The sequence below is a fragment of the Mastigoproctus giganteus genome, chromosome 9 (assembly GCF_048544385.1).
Source record: "Mastigoproctus giganteus isolate SK-2022 chromosome 9, ASM4854438v1, whole genome shotgun sequence".
Classification (NCBI taxonomy): domain Eukaryota; kingdom Metazoa; phylum Arthropoda; class Arachnida; order Uropygi; family Thelyphonidae; genus Mastigoproctus; species Mastigoproctus giganteus.
Window position 1 is genome coordinate 91,479,466 of NC_143583.1, and position 22,044 is coordinate 91,501,509.

The following is a 22,044-nucleotide window of genomic DNA, read 5'->3' on the forward strand; positions in this document are numbered from 1 at the left end:
AGAGTGCGACCATCAAAATTCTGAGTCGGGGTGAGGGAGACAGACCTACGCTCAGTCATAGAATGTAGTGGCCATTAAAAGTTTGACCTTATCCTTGGAAATTCCACCCACGTGCAACCATCCCCGAGTTCCTCCAAACTGTTTTCACTGGTGATACGTAACAGATGCTTACTCCGATGACAAGGCTGAAAAATATACCGGAGTGCGTGTCAGCACCGAACCCCCACGTGGCGTTTATTTGACTTTCTATGCAAACAAGGCACACACTCCACAGCAGCCATTGATAAGTGCATTATAAACAACATGAATGAAGAAGCAAAAAAAGGACAGAAATATTTAGTTTCTCGAGCTATTTTTACCGTGTGCTGTTCATTGACCCTGTTGAGAAACAGAGACATTGCCATGAACTTCTTACAAAACATTCGCTGGGCACAATCAAATAATAATAATATTTATTAATAATAACAATTATTATTATTTGTTTTGTTAAAAATATCCCTTCTGAAACAAGATAACTTAGCCCCGTTTGAAGATTTGAACCAATTCCACCAAGATTGGAACCCTTCTAAACAGGTGGGTAAGACTGTCTCTTCCAGAAAAGTGGCAAAGATCGAATGACAATAGAAAATGTACGATTTCTTAAATGCATTATAAATATAAACATAACACATCAATTAAGTACCCAACCCAAGAAAAGATATCAAAGTAAAATGGTTCCCAAAATGAACCATGAAATTTAATCAAATAGCAATAAAAGAAGTTGGTATTACTTTGTATCAGATTTGTAAGAATCGTATTTATCGACTAGACAGGTCCGAGGAGTTCACAATATCGAGAGAATACAAGAAACAACACCGTATTTAGCAGCTTCAATTTAACGGTTATTAGTTCTTAATGTATATCGCCAATTTGGATGAACCTTGATAACTGAAACGCTTCATGAAGATGACTTAATAGAATGTAATATTATTATAACATAATTATAGAAGAAACTCTCAACATAAATATGCTATGTGAACAGCGATCGAGAACCAGTGTCATCAAGTGGTGCACAAGAGTATATAGACACGCTAATCATAATACCTATAGTTCCAGCTCCAGGAAGCCAGACAGCAGCTTAAAGTTACTGAAAAGCAAATCTGTCCTGCATAAATTCAATGCACAATTATTCCACTTCCCATAAACTATGGGCCATGTCGTTCAAAGAGAACCCACAGCATGTGTCCATTAGTAGTAATCCGGCGCCTGAAGGCCCTTCAAGTGCTACGAGCTTATCCTACTTAACTGCTAATCGGATTATTGGTAAATAATACAGAAACTACAGATTAGAATCGGTAGTCTGTGTCCACGGATGCGAATTATATGGTATTTGTAAATCACAATAAAGAATTCTTTACTCGTTTATTTTTTGATTAGACCACCTCAACAGACATCATTTTATTTCTGCTAGAAAGAATATTACATTCTCTATAATTTGATATTAAATTATGCATAATTTATTTATAACCTTACGACACTTAACCACAGGGTTTTTCATAAATGACGCAACCGTATTATAGGAATTTCAACAAATCACACAAAAAGGGAAATAAATTAAACATACTTTTACTTTAACAACGGAAAGAAATTACACAACCTTTACAACAAGTGTTGGAAATGGTTTCCACTCGCCTGGATGCGGTTCGTACCCTTTTCGTGACATTTGCAGCCACCTTACGTAATGGTTGCAATCTCTTTTTCAATGTTAGCTATCAATTCGTCAAGAGTATGAGGATTGTTGTGAAACACTTCACCTTTTAATTGTCCCTAAAGAAAAAAATCTGGAGGAATAAGATCTGGAGATCTTAGGGGCCACTAATTTTTGGAGATCAAGCGATCTCCGGAAAAATTCCTATAACATGGCCATCGTTTCATTTGCTGCATGGCAGGTAGCACTATCTTGTTGAAACCAACATTCTCGTTCATTCACCTCCCACAATGCAATAAGCTGTTGGATTATGTCACGATAAACTTCTCCATCCACAGTTTTGTCAAAATATTATGGCCCTATAACACGACGGCTCGAGATGGCCCACCAAACCTCAATTTTCAAGGTATGTAATGATCGTTCGTGATACGTATATGGATTTCACTGCTCCATATTCGGCTGTTCCGACTATTCACATAACCATCCAAGTGGAACCAAGCCTCGTCACTAAAATAAACACGATCCAACACCTCAATTCCATTTTCATCAACAAAAGAACGAAACCAACGACAATACCGTACACGTTTTTCATGGTCAGGTTCTTTTAGTTCCTGAACGACACCAATATGATAAACATTCTTTGTAGTCCTGAAAACAGTAGTTCGTGATAGTCCGGTTTGAGAACATAACTTCCTAAGTGAGTTTGGAAGTTATGCTCAACATTTCTTCTGGTATTTCCTCGCTAGCTTCTGATGTATTATCCTGGTTATGTCTACGAGTGTACTCCATCCGGATAATCACCCTGCATCCTGCGGTGATGTGTTGGATCATTTCTGAGGCCAGGTGGCATCGTCAACATGTATCTACCATGGAGTGTCTTCTTTGCCCTTCTTTCTAGTTTCGTTTGTTCTGTTTAGGCGGGAGAGGTCTCCTTGCTTAGGTTCAGTGTATATGCCGCTTGTCTAACTTCCTTATAGCCTGGTAGAGTGGCGCTGTGTTTTTCTGAAAGTTAGCTATCGCTGGCTTCTGTTGTTCATTAAGGTCTATCAAGCCTATTCCTCCTTCTTTCTGAGCTATTGTCCGTCTCTCTACAGCTGACACTTCAGGTGGTGTTGGCGGCAATTGGTCTTTATTGTTCTTGTCTTTCTCATGACACCCTCCAGCGCGGAGTTAGTCCAATCTGATATCATTGCTGAATTCTTCAATAATCCAGAATAGCTGCTGGATTTGCTTCTCAGTTGCCGCGTAGAGTTTGATATCACCCATGTACAGGTTTTTTATTCCTTCTTTGAGGTTATATCCATACTTGCTGTTTATGAGCATGATGGATGGTGGTTTGACAGCTAGACAGAATCACCGTGGGCTCGGGGCATCTCACTGAAAGATTTCCCTCCTGATTGGGATCGGTCTGGTTGTGATGTTTCGACCTTGATGGTGGTACTCCATTTCGCTATCGTTGCTTCTAGGAGGTTTGTCACTGTCTAATTGACTTTATAGATCTTCAGCGTCTCTGTTAGCCAGCTATGAGGCACGGAATCGAAGGCCTTGCAGTAATCGATGTAGGCCGTGTACAGGTTGCAGCGCTTCTGGTAGGCTTGCTCTATAACTGCGACATCAATGGGTTATTGTTCCTTGCATCCCTTTTGCTGTTTGGCCATGATGTTCTGGCTCATCAAGTGGTCTGGTATCTTCTTAATTATGCAGCTGGTCAAGATCTTGTACATTGTCGGGAGACAGGTTATTGGCCTGTATTTTGCCAGGTTTCTTATATCTTGGTGTTTAGCCTTCAGTTATATGATTCATTGAGAAGAAACTCTGGGATTGGTCCGTAAACAAACAGGCACTTATGCACAATTTTACATTATATTATAAAAACTGTATAAACTGACGAACTACAGCCAAAGTAGTCAATCTTCTAAAAAACTTAAAACAATAACGCACTTAAAGTCTTCTGTTTGTGACTTTGGAAGTAAATTCTTGCGTGATTTTCTTCTGTATTGTCTTATCAATTATGAATGTATTTTGTTAGTTCTTGATGTATTGGAGTATATAAACGGTCAAAGTATTCAAAGTATTTTATTATATTTTTTTTTGGCGGGCTCCAGGGTTTCCCCTATTCACCTATAAACGGTCAGAGAAGGGAAATTTTCAAGCCTTCACACACACACACACACACGATAGAACTCGGTACAGTATCCGTTAACAACTAGACCATGGCCGCCATTTGAAATAGTAGTTTTAAGATAACTTATTAAGTTTTAGAACAACGCGCAAACTTATTAAGTTTGCTCATTGTTCTAAAACCAGATCTTTAAGTTCTAAAATCAGATCCCTAGATCCCTTGTGACTATATTGCCAGGTTTCTTATTAAGTTTACTCATTGTTCTAAAACCAGATCCCATCAAAAACCAGATCCCTTGTGACTATATTCGGAAAAGAATCTTGGTCCCTATTTTTTTTTAACAATTTGTATAAAGTAACTTTACATTTTATTTTAATTTAGATAAATCCTTAGAGTGACTGTTTTGGTTATGGTATATAAATGGAAATATATTTCTTACTAAAATATAATGAAAACACATGATGCCAGTGGTATATGATTTCACGTGATATTCTTTCCAATGAATCTACTTATTATGGATTTGTCGCCTCGTTTGGTTTACATTAGCTTTTTCTTGGGTTAAAAAGAACGATCAACATTACATTCTCTATAATTTTATGTCCAAAAAAAAAAAAAAATTTACAACACGAAACCAATAACAAGTTAAACGTTTAGATTTACTCTGATCAAGACCTTCAAGTTATTGTCTCTTTCTCCACCCAAGCATGCCGACTTACTTACAAAATAGGTTCACTGCATGCCTTCCTAAGAGCTCATTGTTCCAAGAGGCAGTATGGATCGCTTGGGTGGTCGCGTCACCCCTGACCATCATCGGTAATCTATAATTACCAGACGTCTACAGTGATTATGTAAGTGTTTCTTAATCTTCTTCACTATGGAAATGGCCAACCGAAAGCACGCCATCCAGTCTCTAATCAGTTGAGAAGGAGGAGAAGATATAAAAATGAGCGACATTAAAAGCAAGATTTCCAAAATTCACCCGTTAATATTATTAATAAGATTATTCTAGTAAAGAGAAAAAGGTAATAAATACCACTACAGTCTCCCTGTTTATTATTCGACATTATCATTCTTTCACTGAAATGCAACGGTAAAGAGAGTTGAAGACAAATGGGACTACAATTACTGATATCGTCCTTGTGGATAAATAGGCTATTGGTCCTTTTAAAATGCATTAGTCATTCGCATTGCTAGCAAACTCCCCTTTCAGTTTATTCCCTTCCTAAATTTCTCAGTACGTCTTCTATTTTTTTCACCTGAGTCCTCCCCCCACACAAAAACCCCAGTACTCCTTCAGGTTGGAGATTTTCAGAATGTGAATCTTAGTACAAAGTACGATACAATTTCTAAAGATCTCTGCCTACAGTGAGTCTCAGTGCACTGGCATTACCACTCATAAGATTACTTTTATTTTTTATGAGACTTTTCTTCTCCCCTGTCGAAAATTCACCAGAGCCTATCCCCCTGGGCATGTGCTCCAATATACAAGATTATCCAATTAAAATGTAACTGTTTGCAATACAAAAAAAATTTATTAAAAACAAATGCAAAATTTAATTAAAACTATTACAGGATATGATGGAAGTGTAAACATGCAATTCACGCTTTTTACTGTTTTTTGATATGACTCTACGAAGAATACTAATGGTGTCACAATGAAACTTCCTTCTGCCACATGTCTAAAAATTTCTTCCTTCATATCCGGTGGCATCACCTGCTCTGTTGTCACAGTAACCTCATCATTGACTGTTGGGTTTGCACGATAAATGGATAACCTACAAACGACCCTAGAATTACAAATAAGCTTTGTAGCACCTTCTCACAATCAATACATCGATATTTTGATTTTCTCGAGTTGCTATTTTGTGTCTAAAATTTGCACATTTAATACTGTATATACTAATAATTCATTGAATTATATCAGAGTTTACAATCTTCTATATATAGATTTCATCTCAAAGATGTATTTCGTTGTTGTATTAGCTGTATTGAACGATATAAGTTGTTAGGGAAACATAGAATTGAGGGACCCCAAAATTACTATATGTTCAGTACAATGTCCAGTTAACGCTCTTGACATTGAAACATTCCCTTGTGAAAATTTTAAACTTAATCGGTTTATCTATTATTTAAAAAAAAAAAAAACAATAATTTCCATGTCCAAGTAGAACATACTTTGAGAAAAACGTTAAAACATAGACAGTTTAAGTTATTCTTGAGGATAGTGAATCATGTACTTTTATATTACTTGGACTCCAAAAATGCTAAACTTATTACAGAGATTAAATTTATCTATAGTAATTTAATTTTTGGAGTTAAGTGAACAGTACAAAATTTCTGGCAATTTGTGTATGTGTTATTGTCAACGTTATGCTTAGAAGAATTGCATGTTAAGGTTTTTGACTCCAAAGTCCTCAAGCACAAATTAGGGTTTTGACTTTTTAGGACCTAGGATGCGTAAGACTTTAGCAGCATCTAGAATGAACCAGCCCGATCTAGTTGCCATGTTCAGGTACCTCTTGAAGCAGTTGGAAGTTGGCTGCTTCTTGTGTTTCATTCTTTAGTGATTTTCAAAAAAGAAAGAGAATTTGAAATAGGATCATACTTGGTGCCACAGACATGTTTACTCTCGTTTGAGCACATCATTACATTCTGTCTTTATTGGCATTATAAATTAAAAAGCAATTCTGTCGTAGAAGCTATGTCGAAACAAAATTTGATTTCTACCATTTTTACCAACGCACATGCACAGATGATATCATTTCTAAAAATCCCATCTTGAAACTAAAAGTATGAATTACATTGCTTAAATAACACTTTTTTTTATAAAGAAATTTGAAAATTACCACTAATATTGTCATATCTTATCGACACCTTCATATCTTATCTGATAATTCTGCATGCGAGAATGAAAATAGCCATTAAGAGAAATGTCCAGTGGAATGAGTAAGAAAAATTTTGAACTTTCCACAGCCACAACGGTCCCTTAAGTGGTTCTCAGAATAGGTCGTAAAATATCTTATGTACTCGCAGGTCAAAGGTGGGGTCCTAAGTCCAGGAGAAGGGTAGCAGGAAGCTAACAGACTGAGTTTAGGAATTCCCTTAGCACTGGGAAGAATGGGTATTAATCAACATCGTTTGTAGATTTGTCTTTCTTAATCCAAGGACTGTTTATAATTTCAAAAAGAACCGAAAGAATACCTTATAAGGCCACAATAATAAATGGGGTCAATATGGAATGCTGTTATTTCGTTCATTAACAGCCTTACGCCCTTGCGGACAGCACATAAGCACCATCCTGCCCACAACGGCTGGAAAACGTTCAGGTTCGAATCCCGTCAATGAAGCGAGGAATTTTAATACTTTTTCACAACGTGGCTGAGTTAGTCGGTCTCAGGCAAGGACTGCATGGTTTTTTAATTCCAGAAACACCAGTTCTCCGTCAGCAAGCTGGTAAATCGACCACAGAACACACACAATTTACAGATATATTATATACAACGGAATATGGTCAAGTCGCTGATGCACCTAAATCCAACAACAACATTCTTACCTAGAAAACTGGAGCACAACAGAAATTGTGATACAAAGTGGTTTAATATTTTCTCAGTTCGTGTCATCTGTCAGAAATGTCAACGTAGGCACCCGTTTTCTTTTTTTTTTTTTTTTCAGAAACATAAAAACACAAAGAATACCTTGCGAGGCCACAATTGAACACTGACAAACTAATCAACAAAAATTCTAACTGACATAATAATACGAAATACAGACCGGAATAAGTAATTAATACCTTCCATAAGGGACCACCATTAATAACAGTAAATGCTTCTCTCAATAAATAAAACTATTTATATTTCATTTCATTAGGTTAATAAATATTTCCTATCTATAAATTAAGAGAAAGATATAAATTCACCTGCTTGGAAAATATCCAACATTGACATTTAATTAATGTTATTAATGAAAGAGCTCAATATTAAGACTATCGGAAAAAATTCAGTATCATTTTGAAAAGACGAAGGGCGAACACGAGGGGCAAAGCTGGGATAGCAAAAAACAAAATAAAATTCTTAACCTGAAACAGTATCGCAATTTGTTTAAAAAATTTATATGCAAATAATCAACTATAGGTTAATTGTTCCAAACATGTAACCCTGTTTAAATTAACTAGCAAACTCGCAACATTGGGTTGGATAAACTGCTTGACTAATCTACGTTATGAAGTCATATTGACCAGAGCGTATCCCTCCTCGTGGAATATGCTCCAAATATAGGATTATCCAGTTAAAATGTAACTCTTTGCAATACAATAAAATTTTATTGTATCCCAAGTACTGTATTGTCTGCACGAGTACAGTGGTATCGTCACCGTCCTCCCCAACCGGGTGGAAAAGGCCCGGGTTCGAATCCCGTCGATGATGCGAGGAACTTTAATGGGCTTTTTCACTCCGTCTCAGGCATAAATAGCAAGATTTCCCTCCCCCCCAGAAACTGGGGCTTTTTCGTCCAGCAAAACAGGCAAATCGACCAGAAACACACGCAATTTACAGACACAAATACAGGTTTATGTAAGAAATTATGGATAACCTTAATATAATAATTTGAATTTGTATTGCAAATTATTTACATATTATTCGAGATTAAAAGTCAGAGGGTGAGCACAATTAGAAAAGGGAGCCTTTTGATCATTCAGTCAACTGGAAAAAATGTATAATCTTAAATTTTAAATGCAGGGTGTAAGTGTCGTGTAGATTAGGTATTTAGGAAAACCATTTCGGCCAACATTCGTGCATTTAGTTGCTGTAGAATATCGCCTAACTTTGGACCCCTGGTGGGTAGCACAGTTAGTAGGATCGCCGTCCTCTCCACACCGGGTAGAAAAAACCTGAGTTCGAATCTCGTCGATGACTTAAGGAATTTTAATGGATCTTTTTCACAACGTAGTTGAGTTAGTCGATCTCGGGCAAGGGTAGAATGGTTTTTCCTCCCGGATGTTCAGGTTTTGTTTTTCGCCCAGCAAACAGAAAACCGACCTCATAATATGTAATTTACAGACAACATACACGGAGCAACATGGCCTAAGTCGCCGATGCTCCTAAAACCCAACAGCAACCAACCAACCAGCTTAACTTTGGATAGTACTTACTTTTTTTCCAAATTAACTTTATTGTTACATCTTTCAGCCCTCGTGGAAAGCACAGTTGATATATTCACCGTCCTTCCCACATCAAGTGGAAAAGACCCGAGTTTGAGACTGACCGATTCAACCACGTTGAATCGGTCAGTCTCAGGCGAGGGTAGAATGGTTTTTCTCCCGGAAACTCGGGTTTAAGTCCAGCAAACTGACCACAGAACACACGAAGCTTATAGACATTATATTATTTAAGGTTCAAAAGCGCATAAGTTGCTGATGCGTCTATAAAAACAACTAACAATGTCTACCCCATGTAAATTTCATAAAAAAAATAAAAATAAATTCAAAAAGAAACATGTAGAAATATTGGAGCATTTTTTGGACCTCGATAAATTGAAATATATGGAGATGTTTATCATAAAAGCGTGAAAACTCTCACAATCGTTTGTAGTTCTATTATTTAGTGACTGGGTCGCTCACATCTCAGAAATAAATTTATTTTCTTAGGCTATATAGGTTTCAACTAAATAATTACAGAATCCTTCTAAACGGCTATTTTATAGTTAAATGGACACAAAATCTTTCACAAAATAATCTGATATTCAGCGAGTTTCAATAATGGCAACCCTAAAAAAAAAAGTCCCGCAGCCATATTTCTTCTTATGCAACGTCACCTTTGAACAGTTTTTGGTCATGTATGCAAATGAGCACGTGATAATATAATAGCTATAATGTCAATTATTACAATAATTATTTAATATAACGGAAATTTGCCTATTTTCGGGATGAAAACCCCTAGTTTCGGCACTCTATGTTAAAATTCGATAAGGAAATTATGGTTAATTGACCAATCCGAACGTATTTTTTAAAATTTTTTTTCTAAACGTTCATGCTGTTTTCAATAAGAGAAAGGCAGAGGAAAAGTAATGAAATCAATGCAATATTAATCACCGAAAGCGTGAAGGGTATTTAGCTGCTGCTTTCGAAGTTAATTTTAACCTGGAGAAATAAGACTCGCTTCCGTTGTCAGCTAACGATTAATCAGACATCGAACAGCCATAACTCCCAAGTTGTGCTATCACTGCGGTCATTATATTTTGAAACCGGTTTACCAGCAAACCGAGCAAGATTATCTGACCCACTGACCGTGGCCTATTCGTCACAACGTACAACGCACTCCATGTATTGATGTGTACATGTGTGCACACTAGCCTGCGTGTGTGGGCAACCTCTTCTGTCGCTGTCCTTAACGCGTGTATACCAAAGACAGGTGCTCATCGTTCGTGTATACCAATTGCAATGCAACTTTGCCAAACAAAAGTGAAGCTTAAATGTCCCATGTTGTTACTAGCGATGTTATCAACGCTTAAAACCAAATGACAAACTTTACATCTGGAATAACACAAATGAACGAACCAGCACTGAACACATCACATCCCTATGAACTTTGCGTAAGTTTTGCGAAGTGTGATCGAGCCGAAGTTAGTCTGAATTAGCGCAACAAGTGCACACCTAAGCGCCATATGGTGTCTCGCTATCTTTTAAAATCCTCTGTACACTAACAGTATCATAAACAAAGACAAAAGGACTTACCAGCATTATCCAAAGCAAACGTGGTGAGTAGCTGTGGTGACACACTTTCCAAAGTTACACAAAACTCACGGAAAGCATTGTAACCTTTCCGAGATAATAAATTTATAAGTGTTTCTGTCCTTTTCTGAGCACTTTTTTCCTCCTCTATGCTTCTTACATCCTCTGTTGCAAAAATATTTTTCTGGCACAACGAAGAAATGATTTTTATCACGTCTAATTCACTAATATCGGCCTTGTGTTTTTCCAGCAGCCTCTCCAGACCTGTAACCCCCGCCATTTTGAATTTTCCCGACAGTGAGCTGTTTACTCGTGGCGACATCTGTTGTGGAGATGATATACTGCTCCTGCTGAGTGGACTCATCAACAGGCATGCAACTTCCTTCAATATGACCGAAACACATTTCCAAGTATACTTTTTGATTACGATGGAATCTAAACACAATTTTCACCTAAAGCAGATAGTAACAAGTTATTTAAAATAAGTTTATCTAATTGGGTGTACCGCCACGTAAGTACTGCCCTGAATATAGATAAAAAATAAATAAAAAAAAGTACTAAACTTATAACTATAATAGACTTTTCAAATGATTTTTCAAAGATTAATCTTTGTAGATGCAGGCCAAAAAAACCACATATTCAAGAACAGTTTTGGTGATGTATAATAGATTTAATTTAGTATTATTTAATTATCAGATCAAGTTATTTTAAAAGTTAAAAGTAGGTACCTCTTAAAGCACAACTTCTTAATAAAGATAAGTCAAATTTACAGCAACTCGTCAGAATACTTTGTATTCTGACTTAAATTTACTGTTATGACGAAGAAGAGCCAAAATTACTGATGCTTACTGGAACTGGTTGTGATTAGTAAGATCTGTACCGTCAAGTTCTATGTAGCCATGTGCAGTACATGCGTTTGATTTCACTGTGGTTCTAGCTGAGATGACTGCTAAATACAGTGATGTTCTTGTATTCTCTATCTTGTAAACTCCTCTGACCCTCTGTGGCTGTCGCGAAGTATAAACAGAAAATTTATTTTCTCAAGAATTAAAGATAACAAAACCACTTCTACGATATGTTGAATCAAAGAAGCAACTCTTCCCTAGTATGACCATGATTTGACCCCACCCGGTGTCACCAGAGGCCATTCCACCAAGTCTTCGCCACCATGGTATGAAGAAAGGGTAGATTACACACAAAATGGTCGCACTCGACGTCAGTCTCTAATCTATCATTTCTCTGAGTGGGAGGGAGTAGCTACAGCAGCAGACATTTTGAAGCCTACTAAGTGAACCTAAGTACAAAGCCGAAGCGGATATTTAACACACTTTTAATTAGTTTTACTGCTTTAATTGACAATCATTTATGCATAAAAAAAAACGTTGTCATATTACACAATTATAAATGCCTCTATGTATACAAGGGTGAAATTAAATTATCTGAAAACGACGAATTAAAAAAAATTGCAAAATATCACAGTGGGATTTCGGCGTACAGATTGAAAAAATCTGCAGATTTTCTCGATCTGTGCACCGAATAACTCCACCAGGTAAAAAAGAATTAAAATTATTAAAAATGCAATTGAGTGACGTCGATGTAAATTTAAAATTTCGTTGTTCGTTCAATGCGGTTTTGACCTTCGATCTGCATTACAGATTGTGTCAGTGCAGGAAAACTACTGTCACAGAAAAGTCACATGAGTATATATTTTAGTATTCGAAATTGTAAATTTTAGCAACTGGAACGCTGCTTTCCTCTATCATATAAATAACAGAGTAATCATTAAAATAAATCAATCTTACAATTAAAAAATAAAACGTCGAATCTTTAAATTAAACACAAATAACATAAACTCACCTAAAATAATTTATACTTATTATACTGTGATAATAATATTACTAGTCCTTGTAGAATGATTTCAGGAGCATCAGCGACTAAGGCCAGATTGCTCCTTTGTCTATAAATGGGTGTGTTCTGTGATCGATTTTCTGTTTGCTGGACGAAAAACCCGAGTTTTCGGGAGAAAAACTATGCTATCCTCGCTTGAGACTGACTGACTCAGCCACGTTGAATAATTTTACATTTGTGAAAAGCTCATTTCAGTTGTTTTTGATTCCCATATGCATTGAGTATTTGCAAGTTTATGGCTATGCAGATGTTCCGTGTTCACAAAAAATAAATACTAAAAAAACACAAGTTAGCCTTTCATTTCACCCGTAGATAAAGAGGCCAAAGGTTGTCCGTTGCTATCTAGCATATTTACCTAATGTAATGTAGCCATCTTCAATTTGTTTCCTCTTTACAAAATCCCTATTGGAAAATAAAATATTTAAAATTTATACACACGTCAAAATCAAAAATATTATAGATTCAACTTTCGTGTCGCAGATCACTTTTCAATGTTCCATGATGTTTTCATGTAACAATACATGACAACTACTCTCTTTCATCCCATAGTGACATAATTTTCAATCAACAAATTCCAAAGATTTCAGCTTACCCTTTCCATATCCAGAAATCAAATATCTAACATACATGTATAACCCCATATCAAATCATGGTCCAGATCTTGAGTTAATGCAAGTAACCTGTGATAAAAATAACTTCTTTGTCCTACTTTGATCTGTCATATCCGCCTCCTTTGCCAAAATTCTCGAATTCTACCTTAAACTCAATTAGTCCTTAAAAAAAAAAAAGATTGAGTAATCGATATGAGTTTTTGTAGAACGTGAAGTCGCATTAAAAATATTTATGTTCGGTCCAAAAGACCAAAAGACAAGATTTAGGCATAAGCGAGACAAGCAGCCATTTAGAATCCCAAAAGTTAGGGAAACTTCGAAATAATTACATCTATGGCACAATAACATTGAGACGTTCGTTTAAAAATATATTAAAAAGCTGGCTGATTCATTAAGAAACACTTGTTACGCATTGTGCTCAAAAAATATATACATTTCCATACATTCTCCCCATGATAAGCTGGTGGTATAACCGCTTAGGGATGCCAAATGAGCTAAATCCGTTATTGGCAGAAGACAGAGGAGTAAATACAAAGGATTTACGAACAGCCTTCCTGGAGCCATGTTATACCATTAGTTTACCACTGGCAGAATATCATCCCACGCATTTCAATGTTGTAATCCAAGATGAATGTTGTGATCCAAGAACTCAACATTCAACTTGGATTACAACATTGAGACTATGTTGGTATAATCACCGTCCACCCCACGTTGGAAAATTCCTGAGTTGGAATCCCGTTAATTACGCGACAAATTTTTATGGGTATTTTCCACAACGTGGCTGAATTAGTAGGTGTCAGGCGAGGTTAACATGGTTTTTTTCTGCCAGAAACTCGGGTTTTTCGTTCCAGAAAACAATGAATCGACCCCAGAATTTTGCCATCTGACAAAATATATATGAATTATGTGAAGGCCCTGTGAGTGACTCTGTAAAACAGTAAATGGTCCTATAATATTTAAATATAACAGACTTAAAAAATATGTTATATATATATAAACCGGGACGAACACGGTCAGAGGAGTTCGCAAGATAATGAGAATCCGTGACGTAAGCAGATAGAGTTGGGAGGAGGAGTCAGCCCCCCCATTAGACTTACGCATATGTTTTAATCAGTAACAGTATCTTTATTCTTAGCATAAATATCAAATGTCACATTTAAAATGAGCTTTCTTATGAAAAGATATTTATAATTTTTTACTCGACTGTACGTACTACTACTAAGTGTGTGGATGGCATGGGCGGTGAAGTATATCAGGGTGGGTTCGTGCGCGCTGTATCATTAAATAATTGGTATCGTTAAATATTCATCGTGATAATTACGACAGAAGAAGTACTTGATGAACTTGTTCATATGTTCTCTGTATAGCAACAAATAGTATTGAATATATGAACGTACTCATTTCAAAAATTCCGGTAGAGCTTAAAAAGCCAATTGTGTACTGTGAATTATACAAAATGGTAACTTTATTAGGTAGTAATACCCTCACTTTTGGTGAAATGGAAACTTCGCGGATAATACATAGGTTATAATCATAACACTCCCCACACTGTGTGGAAAAGGCCCAGGTTCGAATCCTGTCAATGATGCGAGGAACTTTTACTGGCTTTTTAACTCCGTGGCTGAGTTAGTATCTCAGGCAAGGATAAGAAGGTTTTACCTCGGAAACTCGGGTTTTTTACCTCCAAAGAAACCCAGCCAAACCGACCAGAGAACACAGGTAATTCATGGGTAGATTATGGGAGGTTATTCTCGAGTGACCCTAATATTGTTTTTTTTTTTTTTTTTTTTTTTTTTTCATGAATGGAGTGTTTCTGCAATAAACAGCATCAAGTGTTCGTGCAACATAAAGCAGGTGGCCAGATATACAAAAATAAATATCGGTGTTAACTGTTCACAAGTGCTCATAATCGGTTGTGTTTATGTCTGTAAAAACTTTGTTCGCATGACCGATTTGCATGTTGTGTGGCCTGAAGAAGCCGGAACAATTCATGGGAAAAACCTACTCCCTCCTCCTGAGATCGGCTAACTACAGCCTCAATTGAAGAGGATTTAGAAATTCTTCCAGCTGTCGCCAGAAATCAAACCCAGGCTTCTCCAAACGAGTGGCAGATGGCATAAATCGTGCTGGCTAAGCGTCTACGAAGAATTTAGATTGGCGGATACGTAGGGATTAGGCATGCGTGCAATTCAGTGCGAGAATGTACAAGACGGAATTTTCACTTATGACTGCTTCTCGACTGTATTGATCCAATCATCAAATAATACCCAACCGTCGGTGATCTGTAGGCCAAAAGAGCTCGTTGATGCTCTTTTCGCCTCTTTTGTTACCCGAAGGAGGGTAACAAAAACTGTTCAGAGTTACAGAAAAGCTACAGTCAGTAAAATAAAAACCTAAAACAAAAGTGCTGCTCTCGTGGGTAGCAACCCACCCGCGAGTGCAGCATCGTGGATATAATCATCATCCTTCTCATACCGGGTGGAAAAGGTTTGAGTTCGAATCCCGTCAATGACCCGAGGGGAAAACACAATAACTAACTAAAAGCAACAGTGGTAAACAAAGAAAGCATAATTCGTCGTGTTTCGTCACGGAGAGTGCCGCAGCCGATAACTGAACCGAGTTACACGTCTTTCAGCAAAAAACTCCAAAGTATGGTTACAGTAGGCTTAGAAACACAAACGTTGGAAAAGTGGAGGACTGGAAAAACTTTACCCGGCCTGACGAATCCAGGTTTCTGCTGTTTCACGCTGATCGGAGCACCCATCCTGTCAGGTGTCAACAATACTGGGTGGTGGTGTGATGAGCGTTTTTTGTGGTGCACATTGCGATCCTTCATACCAGTGAAGCAATATTTGTAAGCCATGGTCTATATGGAAATTGTTTCCAACTGGACGCTCCCTTCAGTTGCTGCAGTTGTTGTTATTGTAGGGTTTTAGGCGCATCAGCAACTTAGGCCATATTGCGCCGTATATATTATGTTGGTGAATTGTGTGTGTGTCCTGCGGCCGATTTGCTGTTTGCTGGACGAAAAACCCGTTTTTCGTCCAGCAAACAGCGAAGAGAAAACCATGCTGCCCTCGCCTAAGATTGACGAGCTAAGCAAGTCACGTTGTGAAAAATACCCATGATAATTCTTCGCATTATTGATGGGATTCGAACTCAGATCTTTTCCAACCGGCGGGAAGAACGGTAATTATACCAACTGTGCTACCCACGATGGCATGGCCGCAGTGTATCCATCTGCGAATAAGTTATTCCAACAGGAAGGTGCACCCTGTCACAAGGCCATAATTGTACAGAACTAATTAGAGAAACATAACAGTGAATTTACTATACTGCAGTGGTCTTCCCAATTACCAAGTTTCACCCAAATAAGCACTTGTAGGATGAGGTGTAACGAGCTGTTCAGAGGAGTGATCCGAACCATCTAATTTGCAAAACTATGCGAAGCAATTGAGTCAACATGGACATTACAAAATGGAACACCTCTGGAATTGGAAAATTCGAGTATTGGCTTGAAGCTGTATTCCAGACTTAAGTAACCAAGTTTATTCAAGGTCGTTTTAAAATGTTGCCTAAAGATAATGCACTTTTAATTAAACTTTATTATAAGGATAGCGATAGTGCTACTGCAATCCTTAGAGCGTACCAAGCAGTGGTACTCAGTCAGCATCACTTTGTTGATATTGTTGCACCAGGGATGCATCACTGAAAAAGAAAAGAATTTTACATATAATATAATGAAACAACAAACAAAAATAACAAAATCATTCTGAAATTCTGGAAATAAACTTTAAATTCTAAATCACAGTACTGTAATTGTACTCTGTCACAATAATAATAATAATAATAATAATAATACAGTAATAATAAAAAATTATACATTATGTTTCCTTGTTTTAAGAGATGCGAATTTAATTATTTGATTTATGCTTATTTGTTACAAAAGATCATTTTCTATTGAAATTATTGACAAATTAGAGAGCCGTTGTTGACACATTGTCGATCGTAAACAATTTTTGATTAATTTTAAGTTTGAAAAACTCCGTTCCCCTAAGGCAACTGAAACTGGCAAAGTTAGAAAAATTCTTAATGCAACTTATAAATTTGGAAAAGTATCTGTAAAATCGTTTTTAAAAATATACTGTAACACAAATGGAGTAATATTGTCTTTAATATAAATTCGAAATACTCTCTAAGTTCTTCAAATAATGCTAAGCCATCAATATCAGACTCATTACGATCAATGTCACTTAATTTAATATGAAAATCATTGCAATGGTTTAATAAATCAGATATGGCAGTTATGCTTTAATCCAGCAAAGTTCAAGGTCCTTATACCTGGGGAACAGTAACCCCAATATAACTTATATACTTGGACTAAAGTCAGTAGTGGAGGAAAAAGACTTGCGTATTACGGTACAGTCGGGCATGAAGTTCTCCGAGCATTGTAGACAGGTTGCAAGGAAGGCCTATGGTGTCCAATCGATGATTTATCGAACATTTCTAGAGATAAGGACGTCATAATCCCATTATATAAGGCTATTGTTAGACCACACTTGGAATACTGTGTTCAAGTGTGGGGACCACACCTAAAAAAAGACATCGAGCTTCTTGAAAGGGTCCAGATACGGGTACCACGACTGCTGAGATCGGCAAAAGGACGTCCTTATGAGGAAAGACTTCGAATATGTGGGTTGGAAACTATATGAGGCACAGCTTGGAAACTAGGCACCTTAGAGGCTGCGACTTGACTGAGGTGCTTAAGACTCTGAGAGGCAATAGTAAAATGAATGAGGATGAAATTTTCATGGTTATAAATGATTCTAGAACTAGGGGCCATAAATTGAAGTTACGTGGGGAGGTGTTTAGACTGGATTGCAGGAGGTTTCATTTTAGCCAGCGAGTTATAAATTACTGGAATACGTTATCTACATGGGTGGTAGTGGCTGACAGTTTGGGGAAATTGAAAGGTCAGCTGGATTACCTACAGGAGGAGGGAAATGCATAGATCATCTATTTCCTTTTCTCTTATTATTATTTATCAATTATTTATTTTATTTTATTATTATTATTATTTATTTTTTGACTGGTGCAGCAAAAACCTTAGCCTTCCTTGCACCATACGGCCATTACTAATACTAAATCGTCATCTGATAATTTTTTTAATTCAGAAATATTATAAAATATTTTAAATATTTCTACATGTTCTTTCATATTTGTAAACCTTTCAGTTAACGAGAAAATTATTGTGTCCATAATTTGAAAGAAAAAATTAATTTTGAAATTTTGTTGCGGATCCTGAATAGCTTTATCTCTGCTTTCATAATCGAAATGACGTTTTTTCAATCGTTTTCTTACAGCGCTTACTTCTGGAAACGAAGCTTCAATGCCAATGGAAGTAGCCATATTATTAGCCGAATCGAGAATTTTTTTCGAATGCTTCCTTTGTTCTATTTTCCTTTAAATATTCCGTGATATTTTGTAGACATTCGAGAGCTTCATATATATCAAAATTCGTTTTTTTTTTTGGAGCATTTTGCTTACAGAATTAATTTTATTTAAAATATCATCACGCCAACTTATAATTGAACAAAGAAACAAAGTTTTAAGTGTTAAATTAGTTATATATTTTTGAAGTAACATTCCAACGATGGATTGATGATGAGAAAAATACACATATTTTTAACAATTTCGAAAAAATCAACCATTTCAAAGGGAGTCTTAGAGGCGTCGTTGACAACAAGATATAGGGTATGAGCGGCACGTGGAATGAAAAATGCTCTAGAATTAACTTCAAATATATATATATATATTTTGTAAATCTTTGCCCTTTTCGTGCATATTCGAGCCATTATTGTAGCCCTGGCCGTGTAAATTCTGAATATTTAGATTTAGTTCAATAAGATTTGATATAGAGTATATTCAAACAATCCCTGTCTGGTAGAACCACCAACAGGACAAAATCCAATAAAATGTTGGCGTATTTCAACATTCATAGCCCTTATTCTGTATCTCTTAATATACAAATCTAAGTATCACAGTCATCGGACATTGTATCCAAAATCATAGCAAAATATTTAGCTTCTCTAATTATTTCTAGTATTTTATCTGTAATATTTTGTATTGCAGATAATATCCAGATCATTAAGAGACCATGTCTGTGGTTCTTCACTCCATCCCCACTGCAAGACCCAGTAAAGTGACAGTGATCTACCTTACAACGATTTATAACATCACTCGAGAGTCAATGATGCTTGCAATTAAACCATACCCTGTAAATATCTTCTATTTGTTTCTACCATAAACTTTATTTTAGACAGTTTTGATGAATTTCAATGAATATTAAGTACTAATAACAGAACTTGTTTAATCTGTAAACAGTTTTAATGAATATCTCGTCCTTTCATCTGTTTTTTTTTCGAGCAGGATTTAAACTCTGCATCGATAATGCAATGGTCGTAATTCTCGCAGCAGAACAAACTTACCCTTTTACTAAGTTGTCCTAGTTGCACTACTTTCAATAGACAGCGCTGGCAATATTGCAACTTTGTAAAACTCTGACCATATACCACATGACAGCTTACATGGATCATTCTTTATAACCGTTTTGTTTGCATGTTGTTATTAGAGGCCACCTACCATCTAATGAGGAATCAGTTAGTGATGAAACAGTGTCAGCCGCTTCATCTTTTAAACAAATAGCCAATTAACCTTTTGGAGAGGCCGTCTGTTTGAAATTAAGGCAATGCCAGGACAACAAGCTACGAAGGCAAATTTGTTCTTCACAAATTTGCCTTCACAGATATTACAATTAATTGCTGAGAGAATTAATATCATTGCATATTTAGTTTAAATCTTGCTGGCTGCAAAATTAGATCAACGGCCAATATAGCCCTGTAAGCATCTTCTAAAGAAAGAATTGTCACTTTTTTTTTGCGTATTCTTAAAGAAAAATGGGATCGTTGATATGAGTGCCGAATTGTAAAATGTTGATATTTTTAAAATATTCTGGATTATAGTGGTATCTTTTTACAAAATTTGCTATAATTTGTTTTAAGTGAATGACTATCATTAATATTAAAGTCTGTCTTAATAATAATAGTAAATTATTATTAAGTAAATTATTATTTACTTAATAATAATTTACTTAATAATAATTAATAATAATTTATTAAATTATTAATAGTAAATTATTATTATTAATAATAATAATAATAGTAAATTATTATTATTAATAATAATAATAATAGTAAATTATTATTAAGTAAATACTTTTAAATTACATCTTTAGCTATGATGAAGAACACATTGCATTCGCTGGGGGTGGGGGGAAAGTTCGTAACCTAGGTAGGTATGAGAGGCTAGTGGTACATCATTAAAAATTTCTCTACTTAATATATAACACGTCAAGTAGAACCCCACCAAGTTTCATGCAGTTTCAATAACGTCTTTATTAATTACAAGTCCTGAAGCCAACAAAGTTATACGAATGAGGAAAGATGGACAAAAACAGCCACCTTGAAGTCATCCAGTAATTGGGGATAGAAGAGACTAACGCTAAAGGCAATTCATGAGGATATGATTACAACATTGGGGGAGGATGCCCCTTCTTATTTCATGATTAAGAAGTGGGCAGCAGAATTTAAACAAGGGTGGGAGATCCTGGAAGACCTGCAACATCTATCACCCCAAAAGTTGTCACACTGCATGGTCTGGTGATGAGTGATCGACGAGTGACAATTCGGCACGTTGCCAGCGTCTTGGGAATCTCATCTGAACATGTGCATCATATAATAATAGAGGTTCTCTGTATGAAAAAGGTGTCAGTACCATGGCTCCCAAAGTTGTTGGCAGCAGATCAAAATCACAGAAAATTTGTCAAGTCAAATGAACGTTTGCATCGTTTTAAAGCAGATCCACTGGATTTCCTTGCAATATTTGTGACCATGGATGAGACGTGGATCTATCGCTTTCAACCAAAGAACAAAGGAGTAGTCCAAACGATGGAAACAGCTCTTCTCCCATCCAAAGAAAGCCAAGTCGATTTCTTCTGCTGGAAAGGTGACGGCATCGATTTTTTGGGATACTAATGGAGTTTTGCTAGTGGATTACCTTCAGAAAGGCCAGGCAGTTACATGGGGCATAGTGGACATAGTGTATATCTGTCAGCGGTGCCAGTGGTCTCCCACAAAACCACTAAAAAGTGCCACTGTGAAGAAGCAAAATCTGCCAAGGCCAGATGAGCATGTGAGTAGTACATGTATGTGGATATATGTTTTCGTGTTGTTCATCTGCCCTCTCAGTTACTGGAAGGCCCCATCACCAGGAAGAGACATTCCAGCAGCCGGACCAGGTCAGTAGAGAGATGCCTGTTGGAGTGCAGTTCCCCCCAGCTCAGCTAGGAAGGAGAGAATTCAAGAAATGAAATGGGGTAAAAAGATGGAAGTAAGAAAGGAAAGAGGTAAAGCTGGGATCTCGAGGAAGAGAGTCCCAATATAGAAATAAAAAAACAAAATAAAATAAAAAAAGATTGGTTTCTTCGTTGTAGTAGCTGCTGATGCCCACACCTCAGCAGCACAGAGGAGTGGAGAATAAATTACTGTTCTGATATATTTCTTAATTATACGAGGCTCCCTAATATAAATTAGCTGTTGTTTAGCTGCTCATCGGAGAGAGGCTGCTTTGGACGTGAGCTTGTCTACATGAGCGTGAAACCGAAGTTTTGGGTCAAATACTATTCCCAGATCTGCATGGGTGGGAGTGGCAGATATTACAATTCCATCGAGTGCTGGAGCTATTATTGTAGGGATTGGTCTGAGAGAGAACACCATTAGTTTTGTTTTTTGTGGGTTGATCGAGAGTCCATACTGTTTGAGGTAAGAGGCGACGTTGATGAGACTATTATTAATGCTTGCTGTAGCTTCAAGGTAATTGTTGGAAGCAATAGGCGTTAGAATTTTTATATCGTCTCCATACGTGATGATTTTTT

General features: G+C 36.6%; 1 protein-coding gene across 1 annotated transcript in view; it reads right to left on the reverse strand.

Moving 5' to 3' along the window:
• The window catches only part of LOC150080537 (tight junction protein 1-like), a 489,733-nt gene extending 478,920 nt beyond the window's left edge, over window positions 1–10,813 (reverse strand). The window contains exon 1 of the mRNA XM_090380724.1: window positions 10,537–10,813. Coding sequence (XP_090236850.1) covers window positions 10,537–10,813 — 277 coding nt within the window. The remainder of the gene's footprint in view (window positions 1–10,536) is intronic.
• Window positions 10,814–22,044: the final 11,231 nt, after the last annotated feature.